Here is a 13,731-nt window from a genome sequence, read left to right on the forward strand (position 1 = left end):
CCCGGATGTGTGGACATTGTGGCTTCTCTTCCTGCTTCGGTTCGACCTCAAAGAATTTGACCATTTTTGACTCGTGTTTGGCGGCAGAGCGAGATCGAGGTTGGAAGACACGCTGCGGAGCAAAACTATTTACGTCACCATTCAAAGTTGTTCGCTGGGGGCACGACTCAAAATTGGACTTCACGTCGTCGCGACTTAAAAGTGGAACATTGCGATTCACAGCGAATCTTTTCTCCCTACTTGATCAAGAGCAATAAAGCGAAACAATGTTAAATGGAGCAACGTTATACAGGGCCGACCTGTTGCTGAAGTAGCATTAGGATAGCAGCGGAGATAGTTAACACCAATGAAAGGGCACCATTCACTCGTCTCGGTTTCCTTTTATTCTGTTTTCACTTCCCACGTCTCTATCACCATTATGTATTAAACTTGTAGGGCTGACAGGATGGCCAAGAGGTATGCACACTCGCCTCAAAGCTGTCGAGCCTTGGTCCGAATCCTGACCTGCCTATTGACTGTCTCCCCGGTGTTTCAGAGTCGAGTCGATTCATCAATGCGTGTGCCGTCCCTCAGGTGAACGTTAAACAAACGTCCCATCTGCCAGTATTCGTTGGTAGACATTAAAGATCCCATGGCATCCTTTCCAAAAGTCAGATCGACTTATCCTGATAAACCTAATTGGCATTGAAGTTTTAATAATCGATGACAGTGTGCATTGATGAAACAATCTCAAACTTTCAGCTTCAGATTCCTGCTAAATGCTAAACAACCAACATAAAAACAAGGTATGTAAAATGTGCTTGGTACATGAAGCGCAACAGATGTCCTTGTTAAAGGAACAAGGTTGAGTAGATGCACACTGTATGAGCAGATCCATCCATCGATATGATGTAGAATTTCAGCATTTCGTCGTTAATCAAACAAATCCAATGATTTCCAATCTTGATTTCCAATCATCAATTTGGTTTCAGACCAGGTCACTCTGCCCTGGATATGCTGCTTCTGCTCTCCCATCAATGGATGGAGGTCCTCAATGCCAGACAGGAAATCCGAGCCGTATCCCTGGACATATCACGTGCTTTTGACACAGTCTGGCACCCTGCCCTACTCACCAAACTCTCTTCCCATGGTATTCAAGGCCATCTCCACTCATGGCTCGCAGACTTCCTCTCCTGTCGCAGTCAACGTGTGGCCCTAAATGGAGTTCTTTCATCCCCTCTTCCTGTGCAGGCTGGAGTTCCTCAAGGTAGCGTTCTGGGCCCTGTTCTTTTTCTGGTTTTTATCAATGATCTCTCAGACTCTCTGGAAAATCCTCTATTTCTCTTTGCCGACGACTCCACCCTCTGCCGTACCATCTGTCATCCCTCAGACCGGCAAGCAGCAGCTTCTTCGCTCACTGCAGATCTGGATAAAATCACAAACTGGTCCAACACGTGGAACATGTCTTTCAATCCAGACAAATCTCACACTCACTATGTCTCTTCGAAAGGACCGTTAACAAAACCCCCCCATCCACTTTCTCAACAAACCTCTGGAAGAAGTCTTTTCTTTCAAGCTTCTAGGTCTCACTATCTGCCATGACCTTTCCTGGGAAAGTCACATTTCCAACCTCGCCTCAAAAGCCAGTCGCCGACTGGGAATCCTCCGTCGTGCTAAGTCCTTCCTCGGCCCTCTTGAGCTCCTGACCACTTACAAAGCTTTTGTCCGTACCCTGATGGAGTACTGCTCTCCCCTCTGGGCTGGTGCTCCTGCCTCCCACCTTTCTCGGCTTAATGCTGTCGAAACCAGGGCATTTAAGATCATCGGCATCTCCCGCAATGAAGCTGAGTCTTTGGGCCTCTCACTCAATCACCGCAGGTTGGTCGGTGGTCTTTCTGTCTTCTACCGACTCCTCTCCAGCCTTGCCCCCCTGCTCTCTCTGCGATTTGTCCCCACCACATTTCCACAGGGCGCTCAAGGTCCGCCAACAACCCCCTTCTGGTAAATCTACCAAAATCACGAATCACTGCTCATCTTCACTCTTTCATTCCTCTTTTTTCCCGCCTTTGGAATAAACTTCCTCACTCTATTCTTTCCCATTCTTCCCTCCAGGCTTTCAAAACAGCTGTTCACCACCACCTCTTATCTTCCCCCATCCAAATCCTCGATCTTTTCTACCCCCGATAATCCACCCAAGCCCACTTCCTTCATTTCTCCTGCTTTCCTTCCTGAAAGTCCCTGAAATGTCCATCTTCTCTTCGCCATGTTCCCCGTCCCATCCCCATCCCTCTCCCTTCCACAGTTCACCTAATGTGTCTGCTCCCCACTGTTTTGTCCCTTCCACTCCCGCCCCTCTTGTCTCATGCCTCCTTGCTGTGAGTTGTGTGTTAGCTCTCATACGAGCCTCGACCAAGGTATACAAAAAAAAAATAAAAAAAATCAAGTAGAGCTGTGCTGAGTGTTCTGTGCACGGCTCTGCTTACCTTCAAACAGCTGAGAAGCATTCTTCGCCTCCCCGGGAGGAGAATCACAAGGTTCCTGCTTTGCACACTCATTGCTCAAAGCATCCTGGGAACACTGAGAGAAGTCACTTTGAAAATTTTCTATCTTCACCGGATGAACCAGACCTGCAAACAATGTGATCTCATGTTATTTCAGGAAAGAGATTGAATGAATACAAAATTGAAAAAAAATGGTCAAAGCTCCAACAACATAAACAAGAATTGCTAGTTTGTATGCAACCTGTGGCTGTTGGTTGCATCATTGCTTGGAGCACAGCCATGCTGCTGATGCAGTGTCCCCTGTTTCAAGTAAACCGGTACCTATTTTGCTGACCTTGGAAAAATGGCAGGCTGAGTCAATCCGCGCCATGTTATTTAACGGCACGACAGGGGCTCAAACTCAAGACCCTAAGATATTAAGTCGACCACCTTAACCGTTAAGCCAACACCAGGTTTGCTCATAAACAAGAAAATGAAGAAGTTTGGCAATTAAAAAGATATTCTACTTCAACGACAAAACGTAATTTATTGCAATGAACAATGTGCGCGTGCGCGCACACACACTCCATAGATCCAAACCATGAAACCTAGCAGCCCCAAACTTTCCATGCATACTAAGGGAACTCCAACGGAGTGCATGAATGAAATTTGGGTGGTTGGGTAAAGTCAAACACCCCTTTTGAAGATGATTAACGGCCTCATTTAAGGGTGTTTAGAAGAATATGAATTTTGAAGGATCGTTTCTTCATTTCGTTTAATTGTAATTAAAATTAAGATCACATTTCATGATTTCAGTGGTTTGTTCCATGATGATTAAAGATGTGCTAGTGATTGACAAAAAAAGAGACTGAATAAAGAATTTGATTTGTATGTCATCGGGACCAAAACACAGGACTGGTACCTTCGCACTCGTATGAAGGACCCCGTAGTAACCGTGATCTCATCCTATGATGAAAGGGTGTACAGTATTTGGACATTACCATGTTAGTTGATTTGGACGAAGGCGTTACTGGACTTACGTCCTGAACAAGATTATTGATGTGAACAGAGAGAGCGAGAGAGCGAGAGAGCGAGATATATATATATATATATATATATATATATATATATATATATATATATATATATATATATATATATATATATATATATATATATATATATATATATATATATATATATATATATATATATATATATATAAATATATAGTTTAGTTATGCAACGCATGAGGTTATTTTTTTTTGGGACATGTATTTCAAATGTTGCACTCAGGGATTCGTAGGTAAAACGTATTAGGGGAACCTACACCTGGATGCCACATGAACGTTAACGACTCGGGTCGAGTCTCGCAAAAGGGAGGGGGGTAGTGTTGCGTTTCTCGGAACCACATGCATCCAACAGATAGTGGTCTCAAGACAGTTATTCCATTAATATACGTGTAGATAGTCCCTTCCCTTTTATCTAGCGGGATAACAGGGGTGTGCGTTGTAAGATCTCAGAGCTCGGTTTGCTGACATCATTTTTTCTTCATTTCGTCCCTACTCTTCTTTTCTGATTATTCCTGAGGTAAATCTGAGCCATGTGCGCCTTCGCTGTGAGATGGGCCCTCACAGAGGCCAGCGCGTGTGGCGCCGCCGCGAGGAAACGATGACACACGAGCATTGACAGCGCAAAGCCCCCGTTCCCAAGCGAGCCCTGAACCCAACGTGTGTGGCGAGTCATACAGTGCACTTGGCAGTTCGGGGTTGTCGACTTCAGCTTCCGATGATCTGGGGAAGATTGCTGGTTGCATTAAAAAGTCATACGAATGAATATCTCTTAAGAGGTTGCACGAATGGTGTTTTTCACAACACAGCAAACACAGCCAGCACGACGCCCATGCTGCACAAAACGCGTACTGAGGCCGATAAAGGAGACTCCACGCCATATTGGGCGGGATGAGAGTGTGCGAAGTAAAAGCAGCGCGTTCCTTTTCAACCAAATATCTGATACATATTGGTGTTCGCCCCGCGCACACTCGAGCAGAGTTGTGCGGATGTGAGCACTGGCCACGTGCGTAATGGCCGAACCACGCGCACTGTATGGAATGTGCTCGAAGGCAGACACGTACACCGCTCGCGACTTTGTTGTCGTATAAAGCAGGGCACGATTGCACCGCTCGCAACTTTGTATCGTATTTCCTCAATATCTGACACATAATCGGTGTTCGCCCCGCGCACACGCTAGCAGAACCGGGCGAACGCGAGCACTGACCACGTGGGCCATGGCGGATTCGTGCGTACAGCGTGAAACATGCATGGATTTATCCATAACAAGGTATCTTCGGCTCTCGCGGGCAGCAGCGGATTCCACACGGATGGTGAACGTCTTCTCCTCTCTACGGCCAGCGAAGCTGCGATCGAGCAGGGGAATGTTGTGCAGTGCGGGCCACATTGGCGTGCACGGAGCAGCACATTGATAAGCGCTGGTCGGACACCTGAGCAGGCATGCGGGACCCTCAGCCGTTCGCCAGGGTACGGCCCCGGGGTTTTTGCGGGACAATTCGCACGCCAATTTCAGTGTGGGCAATTCGTGTCATGTGGTGTCAGAGCAGAATATTTTCACTGTCTGAGATGACCTTGCCGGAAACGAAGTGGTGCGGTTTACGGCCAAAGTTAGCGGGCCGCGTGAGGGGTCGGGGCCAATCGGAGCGCCCGATTCAGGTGATGACGCTTCGCTTCGGGGTGGCCCGCCGCCCCGCGCTGCAAGTCCTATAAAGGTCGGAGCGGTCCCTCCACCTTTCTCTCTCTGGCCTCGCCCTCATCTCTCTGCCCGACATCGCCACGACCCGCCTCCTCGTCCCCACCCACACAACGTTGAACACATCCGCCTACCTGGCCCAGCCTACCACTCCATCCACGCACTCTGGACTCCGCCCCTTCTCCACTCAAGCCCCTCCTTCACGAACACGGTCTCCACACGCGCTGATGAAGCCAGCGACGATGCGCCAGCTGTGTTGGGTACCGCACCATGGAGCACCCCCCCGAAACGTATTGGTGGCGCGTTCGTGCAATCAAGTACAAAGGTACTGAGATCATAGCCTCAACTCCTCTCCCTTCTTGTTTCAATACTCCCTCTTCGTCGGTTTTCTGTGTCTGTGTATGTGTGTTTCCTGGTGCCTGTCTGCTTAAGTGAGGCTGCAGAAGATCGTTATTGTTATCATTATTATTGTTATTATTTTCGCATTGTCTGCTCTGTGTCTGCATTTGTAAGTTGCTTGTTTATTTGCTGCACCACACCTCTCCCCCTATCTCTGCACAACACACCCCAATAAATCTTGATTGTGCCACATACTTTTCCTCGCCCATTGTAATAAATTATTATTAGAAATGTTCCCAGCTCGTTTTTGTGGTTTCTTTCATTGATCCAGCATGGTCTGAATCCTGGCTTAGCCGGGATGTATTCCCAACGATCCGTTCCCTTTAGCCGGTACGTCCTTGGCCGTGTCGCTCAGCTGCATCCGATCCGGTAAAGTGATCCGATTGAGTGATCCGGTTCAGACAAGGCGTACCGAGGGCGTGCTAACCGGTAATTAAATGACGTGATTAATTAGGTAACCCGATTGACCCAGTTGACTTCCGGTTCTGGGTTTGGAGCATTGGCAGGTCTCCTTGGGGGCTCCATGCTGACGATCTCAAAGTTAAGTTTCCGGTCGTTATCTGTCCTGTTTTAACTGTTTATTTTCTCACCTACATGTAACTGTGTGTTCCTAGTTCGGTTTTGTTTCAAAAATCGTGCTATTTTGTGAGATTTCGTCGAACTTGTCTTTCTGGGTGCTTGAGGCCTATCCTTGAGGCTTGAGGCCTACCCTTTGTTCCCCTCAGTGTACGATCGTGTTTATTTGTTTTTTCTCTCCATTATTTTCAATTTCTATCTTTCCCACTTTCTTAATGCCCCCCATCCCAACTAATCACTCTATTTCTTCTCTAAAAAAATAAAATTAAAAAAAAACGCGAGCTTTCTCCAATTCTTCTTCTTCTTCTTCGTCGTCTCTTCTTCTTCGATTTTTTTCTACAACACTTCCATGACCTAATCTGTTGAAAACTCTCTCTCAAACATTACTAATAACAACAAAAACGATCTCTTATAATGCTTCATCTTCCTCTTTCACACGTGTGGTACTCTTTACTGTATCAGAATGCACTACTCTTCTGCGATTTAAACAGACTGCTCTCAATTCGACCTTTCCTTCATACCTTGCCTATAAAAATCCAACTGTTACAGCGTTTCTTCTCTCCATTCTCTGAATTCGCCTTTATTGCATCCCTCAAGAAATGCGTTTAATCGCAAAACTGACCTAAAACTTTTTAAAACCCCAGTTTGCGATGAATGTTCGCTTTCCATCAACCATTCTTTTTTTCCAACTTCAGTGCCAACTCACTCATCTCACCCCACACTCTCAAAGAAACCATCCCACTCTTCTCCCTCCAAGCCTCCCTCTCACCTCTCTCAAAAACTCCCCCTCACCTTTCTCCCACCATTCATCCCCCTCACTCATCCTTCCCAAAGTTGCCCCCTCCCATCCACAAAGCTGCCTCCTTCCACTGCCCTCTCACCTCCATCTCTTCACTCCACCTCCTCAAATCCTCAACTGCCTTCTTCCCCCTCTCTTGTCCCCCTCTCCCCCAGCACCACAGAGCCTTTTCTCCTCCCCATTTGGCCCCCTCCCTGAGCTATTCTGCAATCCCCCACACTCTTTCAACAACACTCCTTACCTCCCCCTCGTCCCTTGTCCTACCCTCCCCTCCCTCCTACCCCCAGCTATTCTGCAATCCCCCACACTCTTTCAACAACACTCCTTACCTCCCCCCCTCGTCCCTTGTCCTACCCACCCCCTCCTCCCCTACCCCTGCACCCAAAGCCTCCTCCCCTAACTCTTCATTAAAAGTATGGACCTCAAATTTTCGGGGCCTTCGCTCAAACCTTTCAGATCTTTCCATACAGGTTGCCACTGACAAACTAGACATAACCTGCCTAACAGAAACTTTCCTCCACCAAAACGTGTCTGACTCTCAAGTATCTCTACCTGGTTACTCCATACTCCGATTTGACAGACCTGAGCCTCGCCCTGGTGGAGGAGTTGCTCTCTTCATCAAAGACTCTATTCCTCACTCTCCATGCATTGCCCTCACTCCCCCACACCCCCAGGAATACCTCTGGCTACGGCTTTCCCTGAACTCCCACCTCATGTTTATATGTGTACTGTACCGTCCACCTTACAGTGATGACTCCATCTACACCTCACTATCTGAAAACATGGACCAACTTCTATCTTCTCATCCAAATTCTCTCTTCCTCATATGTGGCGAGTTCAATTGTCATCATGCCAGTTGGCTAGGTGTGGGTACCTCTCTCACCTGTCATGGCACCTCAGCAAAAGCTTTATCCGACGCAATCGGTCAACTTCCCCACCCGGATCTCAACAAAAAGCTTTATCCGACGCAATCGGTCAACTTCCCCACCCGGATCTCAACCAATGGTACTCCATCTCTTCTGGATCTGATTTTGACAAATTTCCCTGACAATATCTGCTGCTCTTCCTCCGCTCCAATCGGTTCTTCTGACCACGTCCTTGTCAAAGTGGACATCTCTCTGGCTATTATCAGAGAACCACCTCACAGCCGTCGAGTCTGGCATTGCACTCAAGATGACTGGCAGGGTCTCCAAGCAGCCCTCAAACTTATAGACTGGTCTCCTATCTCTACCTTCTCCAACATCAACTCATCCTGGGAATTCTTTCAAAGAAACTTGCTCTCCCTCATGCACAGATTTATCCCCTCTCGTCTTCAGTTGTCCTGTCCTTCCTCCTGCCCTTGGGTCACTGAAGCTTGTGGTGAGGCAGTTGTCCTGAAACAACTTGCCTTTGCCTCATGGAAAGCAAACCCAACTGATGGCAATCTCAGTTCCTTCCATAAAGCTCGGAACAAGTGTGTATCTACCCAAAGGAGAGCCAAAAAACATCTTTCTCATCTCAAGTCTGAACTCTCAAACCTCTCTCCCTCTTCAAAATCCTGGTAGCATCCAATCAAATCTGTTTCTGGTGTATGTTCCCCCTCCCTTACCTCAAATGGCAGCACTGCTGATACCGCACGTGAAAAAGCTGAATGCCTAAACTCGGTGTTTGCAGCTAAATCTTGTGTCCAAAACCCATCACTTTCTCTACCCACCTTACTCAGTCGCACCCAACTGTCCCTGGACTCTGTGTCCTTTTCTCCTGACAAGGTGGAGAGCTTGCTGTCAAACCTCGACTCTGATTCTGCAACCGGTCCAGACGGCATCAGCCCACGTGTCCTCAAAGCCTGCTCTTCTGCTCTTTCTCACCCTCTCTCTGTTCTATTCACCCTCTCATTTGCTCAAGGCCATCTGCCATCTGCTTGGAATTCAGCAAACATCACTGCCCTGCACAAAAAAGGTGCAAAAACAGATCCCTGCAACTACAGACCAATCAGCCTTCTCCCAATCATCAGCAAGGTTATAGAATCCATCATCGCTTCAGACATCAAATCCTTCCTCTTCTCCAATGGCTTGATTTCTGATCATCAATTTGGTTTCAGACCAGGTCACTCTACCCTGGATATGCTGCTTCTGCTCTCCCAACAATGGATGGAAGCCCTCAATGCCAGACAGGAAATCCGAGCCATATCCCTGGATATATCACGTGCTTTTGACACAGTCTGGCACCCTGCTCTGCTCACCAAACTCTCTTCCTATGGTATCCAATGCCATCTCCACTCATGGCTCGCAGACTTCCTCTCCTGTCGCAGTCAACGTGTGGCCCTAAATGGAGTTCTTTCATCCCCTCTTCCTGTCCAGGCTGGATTTCCTCAAGGTAGCGTTCTCGGTCCTGTTCTTTTTCTGGTTTTCATCAATGATCTCTCCGACTCTCTGGAAAATCCTCCATAACTCTTTGCTGATGACTCCACCCTCTGCCGTACCATCGGACATCCCTCAGACCAGCAAGCAGCAGCTTCTTCGCTCACTGCTGATCTGGATAAAATCACAAACTGGTCCAACACGTGGAACATGTCTTTCAATCCGGACAAATCTCACACTCTCACTATGTCTCTTCGAAAGGACCGTTTAGAAAACCCCCCCATCCACTTTCTCAACAATCCTCTGGAAGAAGTCCTTTCTTTCAAGCTTCTGGGTCTCACTATCTGCCATGACCTTTCCTGGGAAAGCCACATTTCAAACCTCGCCTCCAAAGCCAGTCGCCGACTGGGAATCCTCCGTCGTGCAAGGTCCTTCCTCGGCCCACCTGAGCTCCTGACCACTTACAAAGCTTTTGTCCGCAGCCTGATGGAATACTGCTCTCCCCTCTGGGCTGGTGCTCCTGCCTCCCACCTTTCTCGGCTTCACGCTGTAGAAACCAAGGCATTTCGGATCATTGGCATCTCCCGCAATGAGGCTGAGTCTTTGGGCCTCTCACTCAATCACCACAGGTTGGTCGGTGGTCTTTGTGTCTCCTCTCCAACCTCGCCCCCCCTGCTCTCTCTGAGATTTGTCCCCACCACATTTCCGCAGGGCGCTCAAGGTCCGCCAACAACCCCCTTCTGGTAAAACTACCAAAATCACGAATCACTGCTCACCTTCACTCTTTCATTCTTCTTTTTCCCACCTTTGGAATAAACTCCCTCACTCTATTCATTCCCATTCTTCCCTCCAGGCCTTCAAAACAACTGTTCACCACCACCTCTTATCATCCCCCATCCAAATCCTCGATCTTTTCTACCCCCGATAATCCACCCAAGCCCACCTCCTTCAAATTCCCTGCTTTCCTTCCTGAAAGTCCCTGTAATGTCCATCTTCTATTCCCCATGTTCCCCGTCCCATCCCTCTCCCTTCCACAGATCTCCAAATGTCGCTGTTTCCCACTATTTTGTCCTTCCCACTCCCTCCCCTCCTGTCTCATGCCCCCCTTGATGTGCGTTGTGTGTTAGCTCTCATACAACCCTCGACAAGGTATCCAAAAAAAAATAAAAAAATAAAAATAAAAAAACCCAGACGGGAGGACCCGAGGTCACGCGGTTGAGTTATTTGCGTCCACGGTCGTTTAAGTGACCCACCGCATCACGGAATTATCCATGTGTGACGGCCTACAATTCCGGGGAGTCTGGTGGGAGCCGAGATAGCTTTCCCCACCTTGTGGTCTTCTCACACGACCCCCGGCCTGCAACAATATACATATATATATATATATATATATATATATATATATATATATATATATATATATATATATATATATATATATATATATGACACCTCTCACACTACTCCAGCCGAAGAAGCTGCATTAAGCAACCAAGAAGGTCTACCCAAGGTAAGTGCTTTGCTGTTTCAAACCCTTCCCAGAGTTCCTCTGCAGCTGTAAAGACATTCACAAAGAGTACACACATGAGAATCCCAATGCAACACACCCCTTCAGATACCATACCGGTTTCATCGCTTATTGGCGAATTAGCGGTGGCATTGGTATGCATTGCTGTCTGTGCTGTCGCTGATGATTCGCCAATGAGCAATGAAACCAGTCCAGCAGTTGAGGGTGTGTGCAGTATTTGTGAATGTCTTTACCACTGTTGAGGAACTCTGGGAAGGGTTTGAAACAGTAAAGCGCTTACGTTGCATAGGCCTTCTTGGTTGCTTTATGCAGCTCCTTCGGCGAGAAGATAATGGGAGGTATCAATTTATTTGTATAATCCTTGCTACCTGGGTGAGGTTGATTATATGAGAGTTGGTTGGCTATTCCCTCCTTTCATATGTATGTGTGTGTGTGTGTGTGTGTGTGTGTGTGTGTGTGTGTGTGTGTGTGTGTGTGTGTGTGTGTGTGTGTGTGTGTGTATGTATGTATGTATGTATGTATGTATATATATATATATATATATATATATATATATATATATATATATATATATATATATATATATATATATATATATATATATATATATATATATATATATATATATATATATATATATATAGTGAGACCCACAAAATAAGTCTGGTGTTGGCGTAGTGGTTAGGGTAGCAGCTTGGGATCCAAAAGGTTCTGAGTTCAAGCCCCGTTGGCCACTTGAATTATTACACACCAGGAGGTTGACTCAGCCTGTCATCCTTCTGAGGTCGGCGAAGTGAGTACCAGTGTTCTGGGCCCGGTGTATGCCCTGGTTAGAATAGGTGTACCATATCCCTGTGTTGTAAGAGGCGACCAGAGTTGCGTCAGGAAGGACATCCGGCGTAAAACCTGTGCCAAATCATTATGCGGATCACAACGGATGATCCGCTGTGGCGACCTCTAACGGGAGCAGCCGAAAGAAGAAGAAGAAAGAGATATATAGTGAGAGTGAGAGTGAGAGTGAGATGTTTTTTGAAGTACATCTCCCTCAGGTGCTTCAGCACACCTGATTCCATGGAGATTCAAAGTAGGAACAGTTACCTCTCAGGGGACAATGAATGAGTTCAGGATCAAATATCAGCTTCCCATCGATATCTAGAACAACAAGTTCTTCCCTTGGTATCTTGATGTTATCTTCATTAATGGGATTACAAGTTGATCACTGACTGATTCTGTTATATGCCTTGCGTTGGCTTAATGGTTAGGGTGGTGGGCTTGGGATCCTAGGGTCCTGAGTTCAAATCCTGCTGCCATTGAATTAATACCAGGCGGGGTTGACTCAGCCTATTATCCTTCTGAGGTCAGAAAAATGAGTACCAGCTTGCTGAGATGATAGAGCTATTTGAGTATCCTGCATCAGAGTGGTGACCCATCCAGGATTGTGCCCAATAGCCCAGGAGACTGCTTTGGCAGCACCAACACTCTGTGCAGAGTATGGTCCCAATGGAATGGATGGATGGATTCTGTTATAGCCATCGAGGTGTGAACAACAAGAGAGACAGAGAGACAGAGAGACAGAAAGCGACCTCCCATGAAATCTACACTCGTCTCTGATTGCCAATGGGACAAGCAGGATGTTGTGTTTCAGACCTTTGTCTTGAAAGGATGATTCATCTATGAACTCAGACTTCACCTTCACTTTCACAATAAAACCTGAAACATAAATATCTCGTTAAAACTTAACAATGGTATGACTGAATCAAAAGACTTTAAAATATTTATCTCAAGAAAAACGTTGAGAAATTAGTTATGAAAAAACAAAAAATAAATTGAGAAGCGTTCATCATTGGACAAACCCACATCTTACAGTGCTGGATATTACTATTAAGAGTTTTATTTTCAGGATTTTGTTAAAACACAGCAACAGAATGAAACAGACGGATTGACACACTGAAGGCTTACACTGCATCTCCACAGAACCGATCATGATGTTATGGTGTTGTTATAGATCAATTTTGAAGGTCTGGTAAAACCTTATAATGACCTCCGCAACCGAAGGTGGACGGAGGTTATGTTTTCACTCATTTGTCTGTTTGTCTGTGAGCAGGATATCTCATAAAGTTATTGACAGATTCGGATGAAACTTAGTGGACTTGTTAGGTGTGTGACAAGGACAAAATGATTCGATTTTGGTGAATATCTGGATCTCGATAGTAGAATTTTTATAGGGATACTTCAACATTGAAAGATAGGAGTATAAACAATATATAGCACAATATCATAAAAGGTTGTAGATGGATTCGGACAAATATTGGTGGACAGGTTAGGAATAATGACAAGGACTAATCACTTCGATTTTGTTGAAGATCTGGATCTGGATACAAGAAGTTTTTAGTTTGTTAAATTATTCTTCACCACTAAGAAGGCCAAAAACTATACACTGTCGCGCCCAGCTATTCACGTATTCGCTATTTGCAGACCTCGCTTATTCACTAGTCATAAAGTGTGACTTGCTTCGACATTAGTCGTTTATTTTTTGTTTATTAATATTATTATTTTTTTGTTAACACTTCAGGTTTGGTCTCCTATATGCACCTGGTAAATTGGAAATCAGCCAACATCACAGCATCACATTAAAAAGGTTCAAAAACGGATCCCCTTAACTACAGCCCAAATAGCTTACTGTACTTCCAATCATCAGCAAGGTCATGGAATCCATCATCGTAGTTGACATGAATCATTCCTTTTCTCCAACAGCCTCATCTCAGATCATCAATTCGGTGCTTATTGATGCAAGACATTTCAGCTTTTCATTTTTAAAAGCATGTTTTCACTTTGTCATTATGGAGTATTTTGTGTTGATTGGTGACA

At 46.0% G+C, this 13,731-nt stretch overlaps 1 protein-coding gene across 1 annotated transcript in view; it reads right to left on the bottom strand.

The window, feature by feature from the left end:
* LOC147009134 (uncharacterized) overlaps positions 1-13,731 on the bottom strand; it is a 99,520-nt gene that overhangs the window by 17,713 nt on the left and 68,076 nt on the right. Inside the window, exons 11-12 of the mRNA XM_085862983.1 lie at positions 12,511-12,573; positions 2,463-2,606 (exon numbers count right to left, since the gene is read on the bottom strand). Of these exons, the coding sequence (XP_085719109.1) occupies positions 2,463-2,606; positions 12,511-12,573 (207 nt within the window). The remainder of the gene's footprint in view (positions 1-2,462; positions 2,607-12,510; positions 12,574-13,731) is intronic.

Source organism: Eptatretus burgeri, chromosome 17 (genome assembly GCF_056783735.1).
Source record: "Eptatretus burgeri isolate ZD-2024b chromosome 17, Ebu_testis_v1, whole genome shotgun sequence".
In the NCBI taxonomy this organism is placed as follows: Eukaryota; Metazoa; Chordata; class Myxini; order Myxiniformes; family Myxinidae; genus Eptatretus; species Eptatretus burgeri.